This window comes from Stegostoma tigrinum, chromosome 33, assembly GCF_030684315.1.
Source record: "Stegostoma tigrinum isolate sSteTig4 chromosome 33, sSteTig4.hap1, whole genome shotgun sequence".
Classification (NCBI taxonomy): domain Eukaryota; kingdom Metazoa; phylum Chordata; class Chondrichthyes; order Orectolobiformes; family Stegostomatidae; genus Stegostoma; species Stegostoma tigrinum.
Genome location: NC_081386.1, coordinates 16,696,223 through 16,717,482, shown reverse-complemented (window position 1 = coordinate 16,717,482; position 21,260 = coordinate 16,696,223). Strand labels below are relative to the sequence as shown.

At 44.6% G+C, this 21,260-nt stretch overlaps 1 protein-coding gene across 4 annotated transcripts in view; it reads right to left on the bottom strand.

Annotated features, from left to right (window-relative positions):
• The window catches only part of cgnl1 (cingulin-like 1), a 140,626-nt gene that overhangs the window by 14,554 nt on the left and 104,812 nt on the right, over window positions 1-21,260 (bottom strand). For all 4 annotated transcript variants that reach the window (XR_007250574.2, XM_048562536.2, XM_048562537.2 and 1 more), the window contains 2 exons: window positions 16,902-17,063; window positions 16,188-16,277 (listed from right to left, as the gene is read on the bottom strand). Coding sequence is in view for 3 of the 4 variants with exons in the window: in XM_048562536.2 (XP_048418493.2) it covers window positions 16,188-16,277; window positions 16,902-17,063 (252 nt within the window). In the remaining variant the exon portion in view is untranslated. The remainder of the gene's footprint in view (window positions 1-16,187; window positions 16,278-16,901; window positions 17,064-21,260) is intronic.

Below are 21,260 nucleotides of genomic sequence, written 5' to 3'. Positions count from 1 at the left end.
TTGACTGTACACAAGGAATATAAAAGGTCAAAGGCAGAAAGGTGAACTCTTGCTTCCCTCTCCTCAAATGCCATCAGACCTGTTCTGCATTCCTTGACACTTCTCCCTTTTAATTCATTCTTCGATCACTTCTCCTCAACTGCATCTTCAGCATTTCTAGGATAAGACAGCAGGATGTTAGACCTGAGTCACATTGCAAGCATAGGTTTCAATTTCTGACCTGAGGGGATATAGTTTCCGAGGCTGTCCATTTCGGTCATTGTGAATAAAAATTTTCATTGACTGATTAATTTATTGTCATGTGTACTGAAATATAGTGAAAAGCTTTGTTTACAAGCAGTACAGGCAGATCAGTGAAAGCAAGGACATGCAGATCAAAAAGACTTAAGATAGAGGCATACAGGTTACATTGCACCAGGTGTGCACTAGGCCAGATCAACGTTAGCAAGATGTGCATTATTTGAGGCTAGAGGGTCCATTCATCAGTCTAATAATGCCGGGAAGAAGCTGTTTCTGAACCTTGTTGTGGGATATCAGGCTTCTGTATCTTCTGCCTGACAGAAGAGGTCGTACGAGAACATTATACCAGGGTGTGATGGGTCTTTGCTGCTGAAATTGTAACTCTGGAATTACAGTCTGGCCTTCTGGCTTTGTCTGGTTCACTGAACAGTGCAATTATTGAATGACCAATGTGATCTGCTTCAGAATTCCACAATCCTGTGAGCAACAGATTACAATTGGCATACATCGTCAAATCGACCTATTCTCCTCATATGGTGATTGATACAGGCACTTTGAAAATGGTTCAGAAAAGAGTCACAAAATTGATTTACACCTTAAACAACATTGAGTTATTCACATAGGCTTTGTAAGATGGGCCCTTTTTGTTTCCAATTTGCATCTACATAGCACCTTCTGAGAATTGAATGTCCCAAGGAGTTAGGAATGTTATCAGACAAATTAGCCTGCCATGCTACACATGCAGATATTAAGACAAGTGGTCAAGAGGTAAGTTTTGAGATGCTTCATAAAGAGAAGTGCAGAAATTTAGGGAGTGAATTCTAGAGATTAGGGCCAAGACATTTGAGGGCACATCCAACGATGGTGGGGCAAAGGAAATTGGAATTGACAACAGGCTTGAACTGGGAGTGCACATATTTCTCAGAGATTATAAAGCCGAAGGAGCTTAGCATAGAAAGTGAAGGGAGCAATTAAAAAGTGAGCACGTAAATTTTAACATCAAGGTGTTGCAGACCCAGGAACCAACACAAGTTGGTGCCCTAAGGGGTTTTGGATGAATAGGTCAGTGCAAGTTACGATACATGCAGCGGAACTTTGAATAAGCTCAAGATTATGGAAGGTGGAGGATAGGATATCAGTGGAATAGTCAAGTCTGGTGATAACAAGCACGGGTGAGGGCTTCAAGTGCTTTAATAAATGTAAAGAAGAGGGATAAGGCTGAATGGTTACTTGCCAACAGATGGGGACATCATTGGTCAAATAACATGCTTCCAACACTCTGGGTTAATTTGCCTGAATTTCATTCTGGTCGATGGTCATGTGTGTAAGATACACAGGAGCATAGGCTAAGCCAAATATTGCACAGTTAAGCCACGGGAACAAGTGGATTTTTTTTGTTGTTCTTCTTTCATGGGAAGTGGGTTTCACCGCTATTCCACAGATCAATATCCAGCTTTGAATTAGTCAGCAAAGAAATCTCAGTGATTTACAGGCATTTGATTGTAAATCTGTAATTTAGCACAAACAGGTTTCGACCATTCCATTCTGAGCAAGCCACTGCCCACTGCTTGGGGATTCAAACTTTGTTTCATTAAATAAACACATACCAACTTGAAAGGCTGCAGAAAAGATTTACGAGGAGGTTGCTAGGGTTTCAAGGTTTGAGACGTTTTTTCCTGGAACATCAGAGACTGAGGGATGATCTTATTTGGCTTATAAAATCATGAGGGGCATGGATAGGGTGAATAGCCAAGGTCTTTTCCCCAGTGCAACAAAAACAAAAAAAAAGGAAGGAGGAATAGGGAAACAATAGAGAGAACTAAATTAAAATAGTCTTCGAGCAGGAGATTATGCACTCCAGGTCACATGCTGCCCACCTCTCTCGAAAGGCAAAGCGGATTTTGGAGGGCACCACATGCTCCCCCTCAAAGGGCATGAATGTAGCTGTGGAAGAGAGGCAGGCAGGCAGGGGTTTTGACCCCCTGCATGGCCGTTGTTTGGACTTGCAGATGGTTACTGTAGCCAGACTCAGGAGCAGGCCCACAGGGAGATCATCTGTCCTCCCAACTCCCTCCACATCAGGTGTCCAAAGATCAGGAGTGCAGATCTGAAGTGCAATCAAAAGATTTTTCAAAGAACTGAAAACAGTGCAATGGCCCACAACCAACATAAACATGGTACACAGATTCCACAGCACCACAAAATTAAAAACTGAATTGAGAGTCCACAAACCACCCTAATTTACAACAGCACAGGACTGCTGCGAGAAACACTGTCGACCCCAGATGCCTGATGGAAAATGGGAGGGCTTCCATTGAACAAGGCCTCTACATAGAGATCCTCCAGAACCAAGCTCCTCAATATAAAGTCTAATGAACATCATTGTCGCTCTGCTGTTCAGTTTCAACCTTAGAGGTCCTACACATCTAACTTTGATATCTGCAAAGTCTTCATTTATGGTCAAACCCTAGTTGTCTTTGAACTGAGTGGCTTGCTAGTCCATCTCAGACACAGTGAAGAGTCAACTATGTTACTGTGGATCAGGGGTCACCCATAGGCCAGACGAGGTAAGGACAGCAGATTTCCTTTCCAAAAGCACAGAAGTGAACCTGATGGGGTTTTTACAACAATTGATAGTAGTTTCATAGACTAGCACTAGTGCAATGCTGAGAGCCAACTGCTGCATTCTTTCAAATTACATCCAGGCCTGTTCCAGGATGAGGTAGAGCTTCATATTTTACATTATCATGTACTTTACTAAGCTAGGATAAAAATTGTCACTGTGGTTTCCTGGACAGGTTTTAGTCACCTAAAGGCAGTAGCAGGAGTTTTTTCCAGACTTTTTTTCTCCGTCTAATTGATCTCGTACTTTTATTGGCTTTCTTATCTCTGAGAGGAATTCCTGAGCTGACCAGTAGGAAGTGTCTAATTTATAATAATTCAAGTATCACAACTAAAAGGGTTGAGATCCATGAACTGATAATCCCTTTCTGCCCATGCTTGTTTTTATGCTTACTTCATTATGTAACAAATGACAAATAATTGCGAGGTAAATTGAACATACGCTTCACATGCAGAAACATTAGATTTAGGTACATCTGGCCACCGCGCTCTGTTAAATAGGGCATAGCCGAAGTGTTCAGTAATTTATAATGGAGGCTGATACTTGGTAGATGTATACTACTATGCTATTTGTTGCATGTCAGTTTTCAGCATGACCATATACTCTTCTAATAAATCTTAAGCGAAGACACATTTTTATCTGCTAAGTGATATTCAAGGTATTTTTGGCAACATGAGCACAGTAGAATATGACAGATACATCTGGCATGTTCAGAATTTTGCTGTATATATGAATTATTTGGGTGTGAACAGGCATTGTTTGCATTGTCTGCTATTCTTGTACTTAATGAAGTTTCAACGTACTTAGAATGCATTTACATTGAGGAACTAATAATAATAATAGAATTAAAAATTAACTTAATGTTAACGACTTATATGGTCATTTAAAAAGAATGTACTTGTGCTGGTTTGAACTCTGATCCGAAGATCTGCTTTGAATTGGTCCTACACATTGTCAGTACAAACAGAACAAAAATGGAAAATATGCTGATAATCTTCCAACAGAACATTGGGCCAAGAAGCATGTCTGTTGCAGAAAGGTACGATTTTCATGTTTAAAAGCAAAGATCCTGAGGGAACTTGAAAAAATGACTTGCTGTGGTTTGCCTCTGTATCAGGGCTAAATGTCCCATTTCCTCTCTCAATTTATGATGCTCATATGCAGTCACCTTGTGTAATATTTTAACTCCCACTAAAAAGTTGACAGTTGCTTTAAAACACCTAATTACAGCATGCTTCCAACGCTATTGTTGAGTTTAATTTTATATGAACATTTACCAAATCATTTCAGGTTTTATACTTCTTCTAAACTGCATTTGAAAATTTGCCATAGCAACAGATACTAACGGGAATGATCACTTTGTAGTATCAATCCGATTCATTTCCATCCCCATAAATCTCAAATTTGCTTACCTTCTTAGGGAAAGCAACTCATTATTCCCAAATTTACCTTAAATCAAAACACTTAACAGTTGCCACTATGGTCCTATGTTCTAACACTATGCACTGCTGAATTTCTTTCTTCTGATTCTGTTCCATTCCTTTCATCATTTTTCATGTTTAATGGAATAGTTCTCTTTTATTATTTGATGTCCAAATTCCTCCTGCTTTCTATCTGGAATGAATTATCCTCTTCATGGATCCAGAAACTTATCTCTCAAGTAAATCAAAACCGTCTGTAGTTCAAATTCTGATTAGGATCTGTTTCAACTGTGGTTTTTATGCAATGACAGCTCGATTGCCCCCAAATCCCCCTCCACTAGTAATTACGGTGCATCAGCACACAATATTTAACCCCTTTAGTCTACCAATTCATCACAATACCATACAAAAATGGTTACTTAAACCAGAAACTCTTGTTTTTAAATTCCAATATGATATGACAAGGCGTGCCAAGGTGACAGTCACAAAGACATCCAAGATAATTACAGCTGGGCCTGATTTAGGAGACAGGCAGTGCTACAACATGCTAATTATTTCCAAGCTTCTATTCTGGAGGCTGCATTTTAAATTTCTTGTTATCATGACTGAAATATTAACTTCTATTGCTAATTTACTTCTACAAATCAACCTTTTAAAGACTCCAACCTGACGGTAGGTAGAGGTAGAAACAGAGACATGTCTTTTCTTTGTGGAGAGAGTTTATTGACACTCTCGATTCTATAACTCTCATCTGGTACCCCCATAATCCCAGCTGTCCCTTACTAATATCTACTCAAAAACAATTAATACCCAATACCTGTTCCCCTTAACTTTATAGCAACATCAGCAAACTGTATCAATGTGATAAGACATTGACAAAGTCAGGTAAATGTCCAAAATTGACTCTTCCAGCACAAAACTTGGTGTCCATTACAGCACATTATGTTTTACATGTTTATTCTAGTTCTTATGGTATTGAAAATGCATCGCCTCTTGTGATCCATCTCCCTTAAAGGTACTCTTCATTGATTATTTAAATGGAGAAACACTGCAGATAGCTGCAGCTCAGAGGAATTTGGGAACATCCTCACGTATACACTACAAAAACCTACCAACCAGGTTCAGCAGGTAATGGGGAAGGAAAATGGAGTTTTGAGCTTTGTTTCAATGGGAATGGAGCATACAAGTACAGAAGTTTCGCTAAAACTATATAAGACACAAGTTAGACCAAACCGAAAACACAGTGAACAATTCTCTTTCCTTATCTAAGGAAACATAGACTGGAATAGGAAGCAGTCCAGAGAAGTTTCACTAGGTTGATTGAGGTATGGAAGGATTTCTTTATGAGGTGAGGTTAAATAGTTTGGGCCTGTACACATTGGAACTCAGAAGAATGGTAGGCAATCCTATTGAAACATATTTAATCTAAAAGGGCTTGTCAGGGTGTATGCTGAATGGTTGCTTTTCCCTGCGGAAGAGCTTGGAACACAGAACATAATGCCAGAGTGCAGGGTCACCCATTTCAGACAGAGGGGAGGAGGAATTTCTTCTTTCAGGGTGTAGTGAAGCTGTGGAATTCTTTACTGCAGATGGCTGGATCACCGAGTATATGTCAAAGCCGATTAGACAGTTTTTAAATCAGTAGGAGATCAAGGGTTATGGGGGTTAAGGGGGTCGAGGATTGTCAGAACAACTATGACATCATTGAATGGCAGAGCAGACTTACTCGGGTGAATGGCTTCCTTCTGCTCTTTATATTTTACAATTAAGTTTCTGATACTGACACTTGAGATGGACAAAAATCAACTTCAACTACAAAATCAAATTCTGCTGATGCTTCAATGCCCTTATGTCTGACTTAAAAGTCTCATTCCTCAATGACTTTATCCAAATCTTCAACATAGTCTGCATGAGGGGAAGGAAAATTTGTTAGGAGTATGACTAAACCCAGTTGGTTCAAGAGAAATTGTCGTTGCCAATACAGTTTGAAGTTCAAGAGTGCGAAGCGTACAGCAGTCCGGGATATTGATTAGTTTTTCTTAAAAAGTACAGTAGAAGCAAGCAATGCCTCCATAAACATTAGAATCACAGAACCTGCCACCCATGTCACTCAATGCAAAGGAATCACTGGCAAACTGACTTGGTAAGCAAAGCAACTCCAGCTTTCAATGCAGTTGTTAATTGTGATAAAATGCATATGTTTTACAAATAAAAGCATAATTTTTCTGAGTTGAAATTTCAAACATAGTGGCATATGGGGCAGCACTGCAGCTCAGTGGTTAGCATTGCTGTCTCACAGTGCCAAGAACCCAGGTGCGATTGCACATCTTGGATGAATGCCTGTGTGCAATTTGCACATTCTCCCGTGTCTGTGAGAGTTTCCTCCGGGTGCTCTCATTTTCTCCCACAGTCCAAAGATGTGCAGGTTAGGTGTGTTGGCCATGCTAAATGCAGAGTAAGGTGTGGGGGGGGGGGGTCTGGGTAGGATGCTCTTTGGAGGGTCAGTGTGGACTCGACGGGCTGAATGGTCTGCTTCCACACTAAGGATTCAATGGGTGCTGATCACTTTTGAGAAGAGTTTATAAAAAGGTGAGTGTCTTCCAGGGTTTAATCCAACATATATCACAAAGCACACGACTGCAAAATGCTTGCAATGTTGATGGCAAATTATTTATTGTGTGGGGTTTATGGCAGGGAATAAACATTGGGCTTGCTTTTGGTTTAGAATTATCAAAGATTGATTTTAGCTTAGGGGGATAAAACAACAAATTGCTGGAAAAACTCAGCAGGTTTGGCCGCATCTGTGGAGAGAAATCAGAGTTAATGTTTCAAGTCCAGTGGCCCTGCTTCAGAACAGATTGGAAGACCTGACTGGGGTCAGAAGAAAACAGAATTTTAGGGGCACAGGACCAGTTCAGGAGAAGGTCAGTTTGTTAAAAGTTTTAACAGGTTCTGAGGAAGGGTCACCGGACCTGAAACACTAACTCTGTTTTTTGTTCACCACAAATGCTGCCAGACCTGCTGAGCTTTTCTAGCAACTCCTGTTTTTGTTCCTGATTTACAGCATCTGGAGTTCTTTGGGTCTTCATTTAGTACTATCAGTGGACCCATTACATGATATACATTATACAGTGAGCAGGTCTTAAGCAAGGTAAGGAATATTAAAACATTATGGAATAATTTGCATTGGCACCTAGCCCTTCAGTTGATAATACACATGCTTTTGTCACAGAAAGACAGTAACGATATTATTTTGAAGTGAATAAAATATTCAAATACAGTCACTTCTCACTATTGAAAAGTTAGTTAAATTAGTAGTGTAAGAAAAAAAATGTATGACTTTAACTAGAGAGTGTACTTTGTTAACAGCTTTGTTATGGAAAGAACATTTGACACAATCTTATTTTCTTCAGGGTAAGTGTTATTTCCAAAATTCTTTTACATAATAATGGAAAATGCCAATTAGTAAAACGGGTTGAAGCCGAAACTGTTTCAAAGCAGGACCCAGTGGCTGAGAATCTTCAGAGCAAAAACACTGTATACATCCACAAAAAGATTAAAAGGAACATTTTAAATATAAATATGTATTAACTACAAGGACATATTCACATGTTGTTACCGTCCAGGTAAATACACTGTGGTCTAATCAGGCCATACAACCACAAGGTCAAAAGAAATTTCTATCATTAAGAAATCAGTAAAATAAAAGTACACAGTGTACCCTAAGGCCATGTTTATCATTACCTAAATAAAATCATTAAGTGTCAGAATGTAATAAAATTGCATATTAATGGGCAATATAATTATCCTTTTAACTTTGGAGTATCAAGCAAATAAAACACATTTCTGAAGCATGCATTGGAGCCATTTCACAAAAAACATGTTCCATAATCCAAGGGTCAGGTTTGTTGTTCGCATTTAAATGTTGACATTTATTTCCTTTCTTGCATAAACCGATTAGCTCTTCTTCAAATTTATTTATTCTGCTCTGCCACTGTATAACCACAGAGCCGACAAATGCTAGAGGGACCTGAATCAGCACAACGGAACAAGCTTAAAGCAGGCAAAGCTAATGACATTTCAGTTTGTATTCGAGCTTGAGAGAGCTCATTTCCACACTCTCATTTAGCTGCCGCCAACACCTGGTATCAGCGGTGCCGCAGGTGCAGCATATTCAGCAGGGATGGGGAATGGGAGGCACGCTTCTCTTCCTTACACTGCACCACTGCAGTGGTAATGTCCTTACTGCTCACTGCAACAAGACCATGCGTGATGCTGGACGTTTTTCACAAGGTTTATTTCCATGGAGCCATACAGCATAGAAACAGATCCTCTGATCCAACTCGTCCATGCCGAATGAGTTTTCCTAAACAAGCTAGCCCCCACCCATCTCAACCTCATTTGTGCATATTATGGTTTTTCAGCTTTGCAATAGGATGATCCTATTTAATGTCACTGGCTTGGGAAGGGAGAGAGGGGGAAGGGGCGGTGAAAGAGAGAGGTAATGAATGTGAGGGAGAGGGTGGAGAGTGAGTGGGAGAGAGGGAGTGAAGGAGGGGGATTGCAGCGAGAGTTGGGAGGGAAAGGGAGAGAGAGAGAGAGAGAGAGAGAGAGAGAGAGAGAGAGAGAGCGAGAGAGAGAGAGAGAGAGCACGAGAGCGAGAGCGAGAGCGCGCGAGTGTGAGAGCGCAAGCGAGAGAGAGAGAGCGAGAGAGAGAGAGCGAGAGAGAGAGAGCGAGAGAGAGAGAGCGAGAGAGAGAGTGCGCATGTGTTGGGGAGGGGAGCGAGGAACACAGACATGGGGAGGGGGAAGGAAAGGGAGAGAGACACAGACTCTGGGAGGGTGCGGGGGGAGAGAATGGGAAATGGGAGAGAGACAGACTCGGTGGGGGTGGGGGACAGACAGGCTGGAGAGGGGAGGGAGGGAGACAGACAGACTCGGTGGTGGGTTGAGGGAGAGAGAAAGACGGGCTCGGGTGGGGGGTGGGCGGGAAGAGAGAGAGAGAGAGAGAGAGACAGAGAGAGAGGAGTGGGAGGGAGTGAGGGGGGGGCGAGGGTAGAGTGGGGGGGAGGATAGAGCAGGGGGGAGGATAGAGCGGGGGGGAGGATAGAGCGGGGGGGAGGATAGAGCGGGGGGGAGGATAGAGCGGGGGGGAGGATAGAGCGGGGGGGAGGAATAGAGCGGGGGGGAGGAATAGAGCGGGGGGGGAATAGAGCGGGGGGGGAATAGAGCGGGGGGGGAATAGAGCGGGGGGAGGATAGAGCGGGGGGAGGATAGAGCGGGGGGAGGATAGAGCGGGGGGGGGGATAGAGCGGGGGGGGGATAGAGCGGGGGGGGGGATAGAGCGGGGGGGGGGATAGAGCGGGGGGGGGGATAGAGCGGGGGGGGGGATAGAGCGGGGGGGGGGATAGAGCGGGGGGGGGAAAGAGCGGGGGGGGGAAAGAGCGGGGGGGGGAAAGAGCGGGGGGGGGAAAGAGCGGGGGGGGGAAAGAGCGGGGGGGGGATAGAGCGAGGGGGGGGATAGAGCGGGGGGGGGGATAGAGCGGGGGGGGGATAGAGCGGGGGGGGGGATAGAGCGGGGGGGGGATAGAGCGGGGGGGGGATAGAGCGGGGGGGGGATAGAGCGGGGGGGGATAGAGCGGGGGGGGGATAGAGCGGGGGGGGGATAGAGCGGGGGGGGGGGGGATAGAGCGGGCGGGGGGGGGAATAGAGCGGGCGGGGGGGGATAGAGCGGGCGGGGGGGGATAGAGCGGGCGGGGGGGGGATAGAGCGGGCGGGGGGGGGATAGAGCGGGCGGGGGGGGGATAGAGCGGGCGGGTGGGATAGAGCGGGCGGGTGGGGGGATAGAGCGGGCGGGGGGGGGATAGAGCGGGCGGGGGGGGGGATAGAGCGGGCGGGGGGGGGGATAGAGCGGGCGGGGGGGGGGATAGAGCGGGCGGGGGGGGGGAATAGAGCGGGCGGGGGGGGGAACAGAGCGGGCGGGGGGGGGGAACAGAGCGGGGGGGGGGAATAGAGCGGGGGGGGGAATAGAGCGGGGGGGGTGGTAGAGCGGGGGGGTGGTAGAGCGGGGGGGTGGTAGAGCGGGGGGGGGATAGAGCGGGGGGGGGATAGAGCGGGGGGGGGATAGAGCGGGGGGGGGGATAGAGCGGGGGGGGGATAGAGCGGGGGGGGGGATAGAGCGGGGGGGGGATAGAGCGGGGGGGGGGGATAGAGCGGGGGGGGGGGATAGAGCGGGGGGGGGGGATAGAGCGGGGGGGGGATAGAGCGGGGGGAGAGATAGAGCGGGGGGGGGGATAGAGCGGGCGGGGGGGGGAATAGAGCGGGCGGGGGGGGGAATAGAGCGGGCGGGGGGGGGATAGAGCGGGCGGGGGGGGATAGAGCGGGCGGGGGGGGGATAGAGCGGGCGGGGGATAGAGCGGGGGGGGGATAGAGCGGGGGGGGATAGAGCGGGGGGGGATAGAGCGGGGGGGGGATAGAGCGGGGGGGGGATAGAGCGGGGGGGGGATAGAGCGGGGGGGGGAGAGAGCGCGCGCGGGGGGGGAGAGCGCGCGCGGGGGGGAGAGAGAGCGCGGGGGGGGAGAGAGAGCGCGGGGGGGGAGAGAGAGCGCGGGGGGGGAGAGAGAGCGCGGGGGGGGAGAGAGAGCGCGGGGGGGGGAGAGAGAGCGCGGGGGGGGAGAGAGAGCGCGGGGGGGGAGAGAGAGCGCGGGGGGGGAGAGAGAGCGCGGGGGGGGAGAGAGAGCGCGGGGGGGGAGAGAGCGCGGGGTGGGGGAGAGAGCGCGGGGGGGGAGAGAGAGCGCGGGGGGGGAGAGAGAGCGCGGGGGGGGAGAGAGCGCGGGGGGGGGAGAGAGCGCGGGGGGGGGAGAGAGCGCGGGGGGGGGGAGAGCGCGGGGGGGGGAAGAGCGCGCGGGGGGGGAGAGAGCGCGGGGGGGGAGAGAGCGCGGGGGGGGAGAGAGCGCGGGGGGGGAGAGAGCGCGGGGGGGGAGAGAGCGCGGGGGGGGAGAGAGCGCGGGGGGGGGAGAGAGCGCGGGGGGGGAGAGAGCGCGGGGGGGGAGAGAGCGCGGGGGGGGAGAGCGCGCGGGGGGGGAGAGCGCGGGGGGGGGGAGAGCGCGGGGGGGGAGAGAGCGCGGGGGGGGAGAGAGCGCGGGGGGGGAGAGAGCGCGGGGGGGGAGAGCGGGGGGGGGAGAGAGCGCGCGCGGGGGGGGGAGAGAGCGCGGGGGCGGAGAGAGCGCGGGGGGGAGAGAGCGCGCGCGGGGGGGGGAGAGAGCGCGGGGGGGGAGAGAGCGCGGGGGGGGAGAGAGCGCGGGGGGGGAGAGAGCGCGGGGGGGGAGAGAGCGCGGGGGGGGAGAGAGCGCGGGGGGGGAGAGCGCGGGGGGGGGAGAGAGCGCGGGGTGGGAGAGAGCGCGGGGTGGGAGAGAGCGCGGGGTGGGAGAGAGCGCGGGGTGGGAGAGAGCGCGGGGTGGGAGAGAGCGCGGGGTGGGAGAGAGCGCGGGGTGGGAGAGAGCGCGGGGGGGGGAGAGAGCGCGGGGGGGGAGAGAGCGCGAGGGGGGAGAGCGGGGGGGGGAGAGAGCGCGCGCGGGGGGGGAGAGAGCGCGGGGGCGGAGAGAGCGCGGGGGGGGAGAGAGCGCGGGGGGGGAGAGAGCGCGGGGGGGGAGAGAGCGCGGGGGGGGAGAGAGCGCGGGGGGGGAGAGAGCGCGCGGGGGGAAGACAGCGCGCGGGGGGGGAGAGAGCGCGCGGGGGGGGAGAGAGCGCGCGGGGGGGGAGAGAGCGCGCGGGGGGGGAGAGAGCGCGCGGGGGGGGAGAGAGCGCGCGGGGGGGGAGAGAGCGCGCGGAGGGGGAGAGAGCGCGCGGAGGGGGAGAGAGCGCGCGGAGGGGGAGAGAGCGCGCGCGGGGGGGGAGAGCGCGCGCGGGGGGGGAGAGCGCGGGGGGGGGAAGTGCGCGGGGGGGGGAAGTGCGCGGGGGGGGGAAGAGAGCGCCGGGGGGGAAGAGCGCGGGAGGGGGAAGAGCGCGGGAGGTGGAAGAGCGCGGGAGGTGGAAGAGCGCGGGAGGTGGAAGAGCGCGGGAGGGGGAAAGAGCGCGGGAGGGGGAAGAGCGCGGGAGGGGGAAGAGCGCGGGAGGGGGAAGAGCGCGGGGAGGGGGAAAGAGAAGGGGAACAGCTATTGTGTAGATGAGCTGGCATTTATGGGTGTAGAAGGAGAAATGAGAGTACAGATGTGAAATTGTATGTATGTGTTTCCAAACAAAAGGAGACAATGAGAAGGGATGAAGTCCGAGGTAATGCCTGGGAGGAAATCTTTGCCCCTATTGGGCACAAAATAGAGATTACATGATTTAATTAACTAAGCAAACAGGACAAAAATATTGTAGAGATAACAAGGTGCAGAGCTGGTTGAAACACATGCAGGCTAAGCAGCTTCAGAGGTGCAGGAAAGCTCACGTTTCGGGCCTAGACCCTTCTTCAGAAAGAGTCTTCATTTCTGAAGAAGGGTCTAGGCCCAAAACGTAATCTTTCCTGCTCCTCTGATGCTGCTTGGCGTGATGTGTCTATCTAGCTCTACACCTTGTTATCTCTGATTCTCCAACATCTGCAGTTCCTACTATCTCGAAAATATTGTATAATGACGTGATTAAATAATTTCAATTATTTCAGGTTCTCTGAAGGCAATTTATAAACTCAAGTACTGCTTCACCAGATTTGAAACACAGACACATTTTGCCAAACACATTAAGGAAAAAATATAAGTCAATCCCACAACATAAAACAGTAAATAACTCAAAACCATTTTGACAAGTATTTTGGAGACACAATGTTACATGCAAAGGTTTCCAGGATGTGTTTGAACTTGTGCACAAACTGACATCTGATGTTTCCTACAAACTAGCAGTGGTCACACTTCATGATTAATTCAGGCATTATCACTTGGAATAGATATGAAAGCAATTTTTAATCAATACACATGTGTTCTTTCTTAAACCGTCCAAGTATTTTTGGACAGTATGATATTACAAGACGTTCTATGAACTCTAAGCCCTTTGGTACTAATACTATTGCATTTCATGCATTTATTGTCTATTTTATACCAGTATTATACCAGTAACTTCTTTGTGGCAGCGCTGTTACATTACAGAAAATTATTAATTCTCACCAGCATAAATATGCCCATGGTAAAATTGAGGTGGCTAAGAGTCATTTTACAAAATGCTTACCAGCATGGAGGTTCAAAAGTAACTAACAAAAATGGTCAGAAATTCAGGACCTTAACTTTAACAACACCCCTTCCAAACATCTCATGCTTGTCTCCAATAAGATTCTGACAATGGCCTCACAAAATGATCTAGTTGTTCCTTAATTCCAACTATTTTCTGTCACTTGTAAATATTAACTCAATGAATGTGGAAACGTACAAACTGAACACATTTTATATGGTTGTGTAACTCAATATATTTTGGAATATTAAACATTCATACAAGCAGGGAGACAGAGATGATTCTTTCTATCTCATTTTAAAGACTGTATCTGTAACATTGCAAAAGCCACAACCATATGCAGTGACTGAGGTAAATAGCATGAAATACATTTACAGAAAAGGTTATATAGTATATAAAGTATAAAAGAAATATGTTGATTGAGTGAGGTGGAGTATGGTGGATGGAGGCTTATGAGCAGCATAAACATCAGCATTGATGTGTTGGGCAAAGTTGCTGTGAAACTCTAAGTAAATTCTAAAAAGTGGATCAGCTAATGTTTAATATGTATCAATTGCTGAACAAAATGATAAAGATTGTCCAGAAGTGTGTCAATGGGTTGTCAAGATTTGAAAGCTTTATTCATTAACATATTGGCATATCAAAATGCATTGCCTTTGCAGTTTCAATGGACATATTCTAGACAAGGCAGGCCTCCCTCACAGTTTCATTTCCAATGAACAGCAACTTCCATTTTTAAAATAATTTAGCTTCAGACACAGTAAAGACAAAAATAAATCCATTCATGTCACACAGATGACAGTGGAAAAGCTGCAGAACATTGCCAAAGTAAGAAAATGTTGAACACCATTGAATATACAAAGTATAGTAGATTACGAATACATAAAAAAGGCAAACAACTGTTTTAAATTCAATGTTGGCATTAAAAAAATGGTTAGGGCAAGTAAACTCTTAACCAAAGAAAGGCTGAAAATGATTTACATCAATTTATAAACCAATGAATATTAAATACAACTCCATTTATAGAAACCGTTATTGTTGAGAAACAAAAGTATCAACTAAACATGAAGTACTAAGAAATAAGAAAATAAAGCCCTTTCCAGAGTTTTCAAATTTAAAAACTTATTGGTGGTGGAAGTTAAAAGGTCTCTTTTAATCACATGCCAGAAAGATCAAATGAGAGAAACATGTTGCAAAATTCTGTAGCTCACGAACATTTTTTTCCCAAGAGTTGGCAACAAATCAAGGGAAAGAACAGTTCTGAAATGATGCTTGAAATCATTTGGATAGATGTTGGCTTCACTTTATAAAATAACACCAACCAATTTGATCATTTTGTACGAATGAATAAATTGTTTCGCCTTTGATATTTCAAAAAAAAAAGTCTTTCAAAACAATATTTTGTGGGAACAAAAAGCTCTAATGTTGTGGCCTAAGCAATAATTCAGTTTTAGGACAGATTATATGCATACAATTAGTTAGTATTTTTGGCTATGGGACTGCTGTCTATTCAACCTTCCCAAACAATAGCAGTCAATGAAAACGGAGATTGCTAGTAGACTGAAAAGGAGCTTTCAAGTCTCTGTTACATCACTCATAGATTGTACAAGCTGTAACTGATACAGCATCAATGACAGGTATCCTCATTACCAATTCACACCAGTCAATTCAAAAACGCATATAACCCATTATTACCAGAGGACTTAAAACAACACACAAGGTAGAACAGGTAAGTGCAAAAGTGACATGATCTGAGATAGCACTTAAAATCCAGAAGGCTACTGAACCTGAAACTGAACAATCCTCTATTATACAAAATTACTTTGCTGCAAGGAAAAAGCTGGTTTCAGGATAAAGCAATACTGAGCGGCTTGCAACGTACTCCACATTACTTTGGCCTTACACAACGCTCCTTTCTGAACAATACAATACATGGAGAATGCAGAGATTAATTCTCTTCTAGAAAGTGTGCAGCAAAGCTGGGTTAGGGTTAGGGTTACAGGGATATTAATTTCTATTACAGGGATATTAAGGGTCTTGAAACCAAGATGTGTAGATGTAGTTATGGTCTAGTTTTGCATGGTTATGCAACTCCATGCATTTGGAAATATTGTACATCTGTACAAGCAGGGACACAGGGTCATAATCTGATTGAATGATATAACCCATGCAAAGGCTGAATGACTTGCTCTTGTTCTTATGAGTGTATTTTGATAGCTATGTGAATTTATGACAGAGAAGAGGAACTGATATATTTAGTCACATCTCTCCGAGCTGTAAACAAACTGATCAGAGTGAGAGGGGTATGGTCAGTTGTATCTATGAGTGAGACTGAAGGCATTTTGATGAGCATTTTGTTCTGGCAGTCAATATTTATTAGAGTCAGACACTGACACTGCCAGTCATAAAATATATCATGAATTATAAACAATTGTTTGTACATTTTTATGGATGGCAAGCCTGCAAATATCCCAATTACAATGGTTAGATGTTTAATGTCCAGAAATTTTGCCAATTATTGAAGGAACTGCTATCTTGACTTAATTTGTCCATATTTTACTTTGTTGCTGGCTTGTACTTGTAATTGTTCCTTCTTTCATACCTTTTCTTATGCTGCAGATTGGGCAGCAGTGTCAACAAACCAATCAATTTCAATAAATCCTAAACTATTGTCCAGTTTGCCTAACTGATTTAGTTACCTGTTCTCTGTCTCTACTGATGCGATCCGTCAGAAGGTCTGAGTTGCTTCTCTCTTCGTCCAGTTCCGTTTCCATTTCTGACAATTTATCCTGTGAACATAAATCAGATTGAGGTGTATAGTGGCTCAGAAACAACAATTGCTGTTCTCATAAAAGTGTTTTCCCCTATTACACAGGTATGATGCCTTATGTTTCAACAATGGCTGTTTGTGCACAAACAGCCAGTGTAAAATTCTTTAGACTGGAGGTACAGAACAAATGAGTCAAGTCGGCATTGCATAAACCCTTAGCTTTTCAAAAAAGCTTAAATATTTTAAATCAATTAATGATGCAAATCTACACAAAATGCTGTTAGAAATAGAAAGGTTATACTTTATTAATGTTAAGAGATTAAGCATTTGATTAAATTGGTGCCATTTTGTTTGATCTGAGACAGTTCTCTTGGATTATAATCCTAATGCTTATTTCACACATTCAGTTTTCTAAACATCATTAACATATCTAATAATAAATAAACCAAGCAATATTTAATTTCCCTTTGAAGGCAAAACCCAATTTTTGACATGTCATTTCAACTTTTTGATTGTAGTGACCATCTGAACCATTTCACAAGTTAGCCGTATGGTCAGATGCGCAACTGCGGTTGATTTCCTGAATATGACTGCAAACAAAACATTTCCAAAAAAGTAAATTTGATTACTAATTCTTGTTCACCTCCATTTGCTTGATCTGGCGATTTCGGTCGTCCTTGAATTGTGTTTTACTTTCAAGGTCAAGCTCGAGGTCACTAACTTTCTGCTTCAGTCGTTGGCTTTTCAGAACAGCTTCATCGCGTTCACAGCAACAGTGTTCTAACTCCTCTCGCATTTGTCGCATCTGTTCCAAAATGCCCCAGAACATATTAACAGGTTACTGAATAAAAACCACAAATGTTGAATACCTGATGGAAAAAGAGACATCCCTGGATAATCACAACAAGGCTAATGTTTCTCTAATCAGATCTGGTACGTACTTAAAGTCTTGTATTTCAAATGTAAACTATTTTAATCCTAGTTATTTGGTGATTATTGCTATATTAGTAAATTTAAATCTAAAGGAAGTCAACTCTCCCCTGCAATTCATAACGATATGAGCACAAATAAGCACTAGCTGTGGCTCTGAATCAGAAAGCAATGTGTTCAAGCCCTAATTTTGAGACATGAACAGAGAATCTAGAAATGACACTTCGTGCAGCAATAAGGAAGTGTTGTACTGTCAGAGGGGCTCTCTCTTGATGTGATGTTAAACCACTCTCTTCCATCTTCTTGATGAACATAACATGATCCATAATATTCAAAGAAGAACGGTGAGTTTTCTCTGTAGCTTTGCTAAAATTACTTCTCAAATGCCACTATTAAATAGAATAATAGGTGATATATACCTTTCCTGGGTGCAACAAGGCACATTTCCCTGGTTTGAAAGCCTTACTGGCATTCCCAGCAGAGCGTCATCTTCCCCTGTACTCCTTTACCCATACACACAACTGAACATAAACTGATTTGGGGAACACTTCAGTGGTCAAGGGCACTCAGCTTCCAATCTTTGTGCAAGTGTCGTCCAAGGCAGACTTCGAGACACACAAGAACGCAGAATCACTGAGCAGAAACTGATAGCCAAGTTCTGTACCCCTGAATACAGCCTCACCTGTGGTTGTGGGCTCATGTTGTAGTACATGTGACCCACCACACTGTTCTGTACCTGTACAACCGTCCTTACTGCCCTGTTTTGAAAACATCATCTTGATAAATTATGATCTCCCTACCTTAGTTAGTTTGTAGAGTTTTGAATTTCTTATTACTTTGTTTAGACCCTTGTCATGCAACTCTTATACCTATCATGTTAATCCAATCATTTGGTTTGTTTCCAGCACCACCTTATTATTAATGTTTTGTAATTATCACTCTGCCTCTATTAGTTGGATTAAAGGTCATCCCTCCGCTAGTTATTCAGCTACTAACACATTACTCACACCGTCTAACACACTTGGTCACCTGTGAGGACTTATTATTCTGCACTCCACCTGCACCAATCGTATGATCTTTTGATCTCTCTGTCTATAAACTCTGTGTCTGTGCGTTCTTCTCTCTCCTCACCTGATGAAGGAGCTGCGCTCCAAAAACTTGTGATTTCAAATAAACCTGTTGGCCTATAACCTGGTGTCACGTGACTTCTGACTTTGTCCACCCCAGTCCAACACCGGCACCTCCACTTCATGATTTCAATGAATGAATCAGAGATGAGGAATTCAAAAACAATGGAATTTGAAATAATGACGTCCACCAGCAGAGGTCCCTGTTTCAACCAAAAGATGGCAGGAAGATGACAACACTTCCCTGGAACCTTATCAGTCCTGGCCACCATAATCAACTTTACTCAACATTACAGCTTCATGATCACTAGTGCTTATTTCTGATAAAATCTATAGTACTCATTAGAATGTATTAGAGTATACTAGAATTTAGAAATTCACAAAAAACATTGAACCAAATTTAAAACAGACACGTATCTTGTCTAAGATGCTCATATCCACTCATGACGTGGGAGGGGAATGCGTCAGATAAGATCTGGGCCAACATGAGAATTTCATAATAGGAAGTAAATACATAGTAGCTTGGTTATATGATCTTGGCCAGTGGGACGAAACTGGTTATGGAAATCACCGCAAATAAATTGAGTTTTGGGGTGAAAAGGTCAGTGGCAGTTTGGTTAATGAAGATCATTTTAACACAAAAAATATGATCGCTTGTGAATTTATGAATATTTTGGTTTTAAACAGATGTTTAATTTATTTTTCACTTTTAACCACCCATTTCATCAATTTTTGCAGAAGAGCTTTTTTTTTTTGAGTAAAGCTGTTTAATTAAAACACCTAAGGTTGAAAAGACTCAACAGATCAAACAACAGCAGCCCTGACATTACTGAAAAGTTGTTACCAATATTTTTTTCAGGAGCTTGAATGGAGCTGCTGGAATAGGGGATGAATAAGGGCAACGATTTCTAGAGGGACAGAAACTCAGAAGTAATGGTTTTCCATGCCATTGCAACTAGATGGTTCAAGGGATTCATGCAGAAAAGGATTAAATCCCATTCTGCACAAGTTAAATCATGGAGTGAGCTTCACTTCCTTTTGTACTTCATAGCAATGTACCATAATTAATCACTTTTGATGTTCAAACTTTTTTTTAAGAATTGGTACAGAGGTTTCCCCTCAGTATTCCAAATCATTCTTTGTAAAATGCATTGGAAAAGCAGGATCTATAAATTTTTCCAGGTTGATGGATGAACTTATCTATTTGCATGCAGCAAGTTGAAGGTGCTTCTCTATGAACAGAACGTCAGTGTAACTTGATAGTGTGGTATTTTTTTCTTGGTCTTCCACAACATACAAAAAAAGCAGAGAACAGAAAAGCAGATCCAGATCGCCAACTTCCTGCAACAGCTTTGAGATAATGGCTGCACAGAAATCTGGGGAACTGAGTTCAACGCAAACTCATCAGCACCCTTGCCTTCGGCCTTGTCTTCCACTCAAGCAGGATCATAACCAGGAAAACTGTTCTTTTTGGAAAACAGCTTCTAATGATTTCTAAATTTTACAGAGATTCAACAGGGAAAACCCATTTGGCAAATCCTTAATTCTAACAGAAACTATATCCATCAAGTCTGCTTCATCTTTCAATGAGATCGCAAACCTAGTTTGGTGAGCTGTATTTTCACAACAGAACATCAAATAGCAGCATTATTTGGGAGAAAATTCCCTAAGCAGAAACATGAAGCGTTGATGCTAACATTCTTTGAAATCAAAGCAGAAAATGCTGCAGAAACCAAGCAGGAACAGAGTTAAAGATTAGAGGCCAACATGACCTCCTTTGGAACTATCAGTTTAGGTGGCTACTGGGGAAATCAAAAGAAAACGAAAATAAAACCTTTATATGGTGACTTTCACAATATTAGGACACACAATATGTTTTGCAACCAATGTATGTTTTGCAACCAATGAAGTACTGGTACTTTTGAAACGATATCACTGTCGGGAAATGCAGTACGAAATGTACACTGCTTCAGTGCTGTGCTGAAATATCGATCTCTGGAAACAAACTGAAAAAGACAAGATTACTGAGTCACATTTGACACCAAAAACCAATTTGTAAATCAAACAAGGAGACTCTAGCTGCAATAGGGCTACCTTTCAAACCTTTTTGACTGCAGGAGAACTAGCTCATTTTAATATCACAAGACTATGATTAAAGAATTCCACAAAGCAACCAGTTTGCTCTGAAGCTAATTGATTACAACAGAAAATTTTACAGCAAAGGGACCTAAAGTTCTCAAGTATGCCTTTTATAATACTTCAACCATTAGTCATCATTTCCACTGCCTTTAGTAGGAAACCACTGACAGTTTTGGGATTCATTGTTATAAATAATGCATAATGTTCGTTAAACTTAAGTTGTAAAGGAAATTAAGTGTTTTTACTCAATGCATCTGGCATTTTGAAGATGTTCTTTGGACAAAATAAATTCCTCATCTGGATAAGTTTTAATGGAAGTTAATATTTATTATTTGAAACTTAGGAGGAAAAGGGGGTGTAGAATGAATGGTTCTTTTGAAAGAATGCTTGTATATGTTTTGCTGAGAAGTTTATCCCTGCTTTTTACATTTCACGATGTGAAAAAGTTTATTTGTTAAAAGTTTATTGAAGCCATTGTCTTTTGTCTCCATTACAAACTCATTCTCGAGTCAATGACTTTATCTCTCTGCTTGGCATTGTCTGAGCCTGGATGTGGTCCTGCCCCTGATTCATACAAGACAGCCACTGGATCACATTTTTTCGAAGGATAGTGAGACCTGTTGCAGAGTTTCAAATACCACACATACCAACAAGTGAAGGGTGTAGGCCCGAAACGTCATCCTTCCTGCTCCTCTGATGCTCTGTTCATCCAGCTCTACACCTTGTTATCTCAGATTCTCCAGCATCTGCAGTTCCTACTATCTCTGTTTCAATAATAACACCATTTCTGACACAGAAACAAGCTT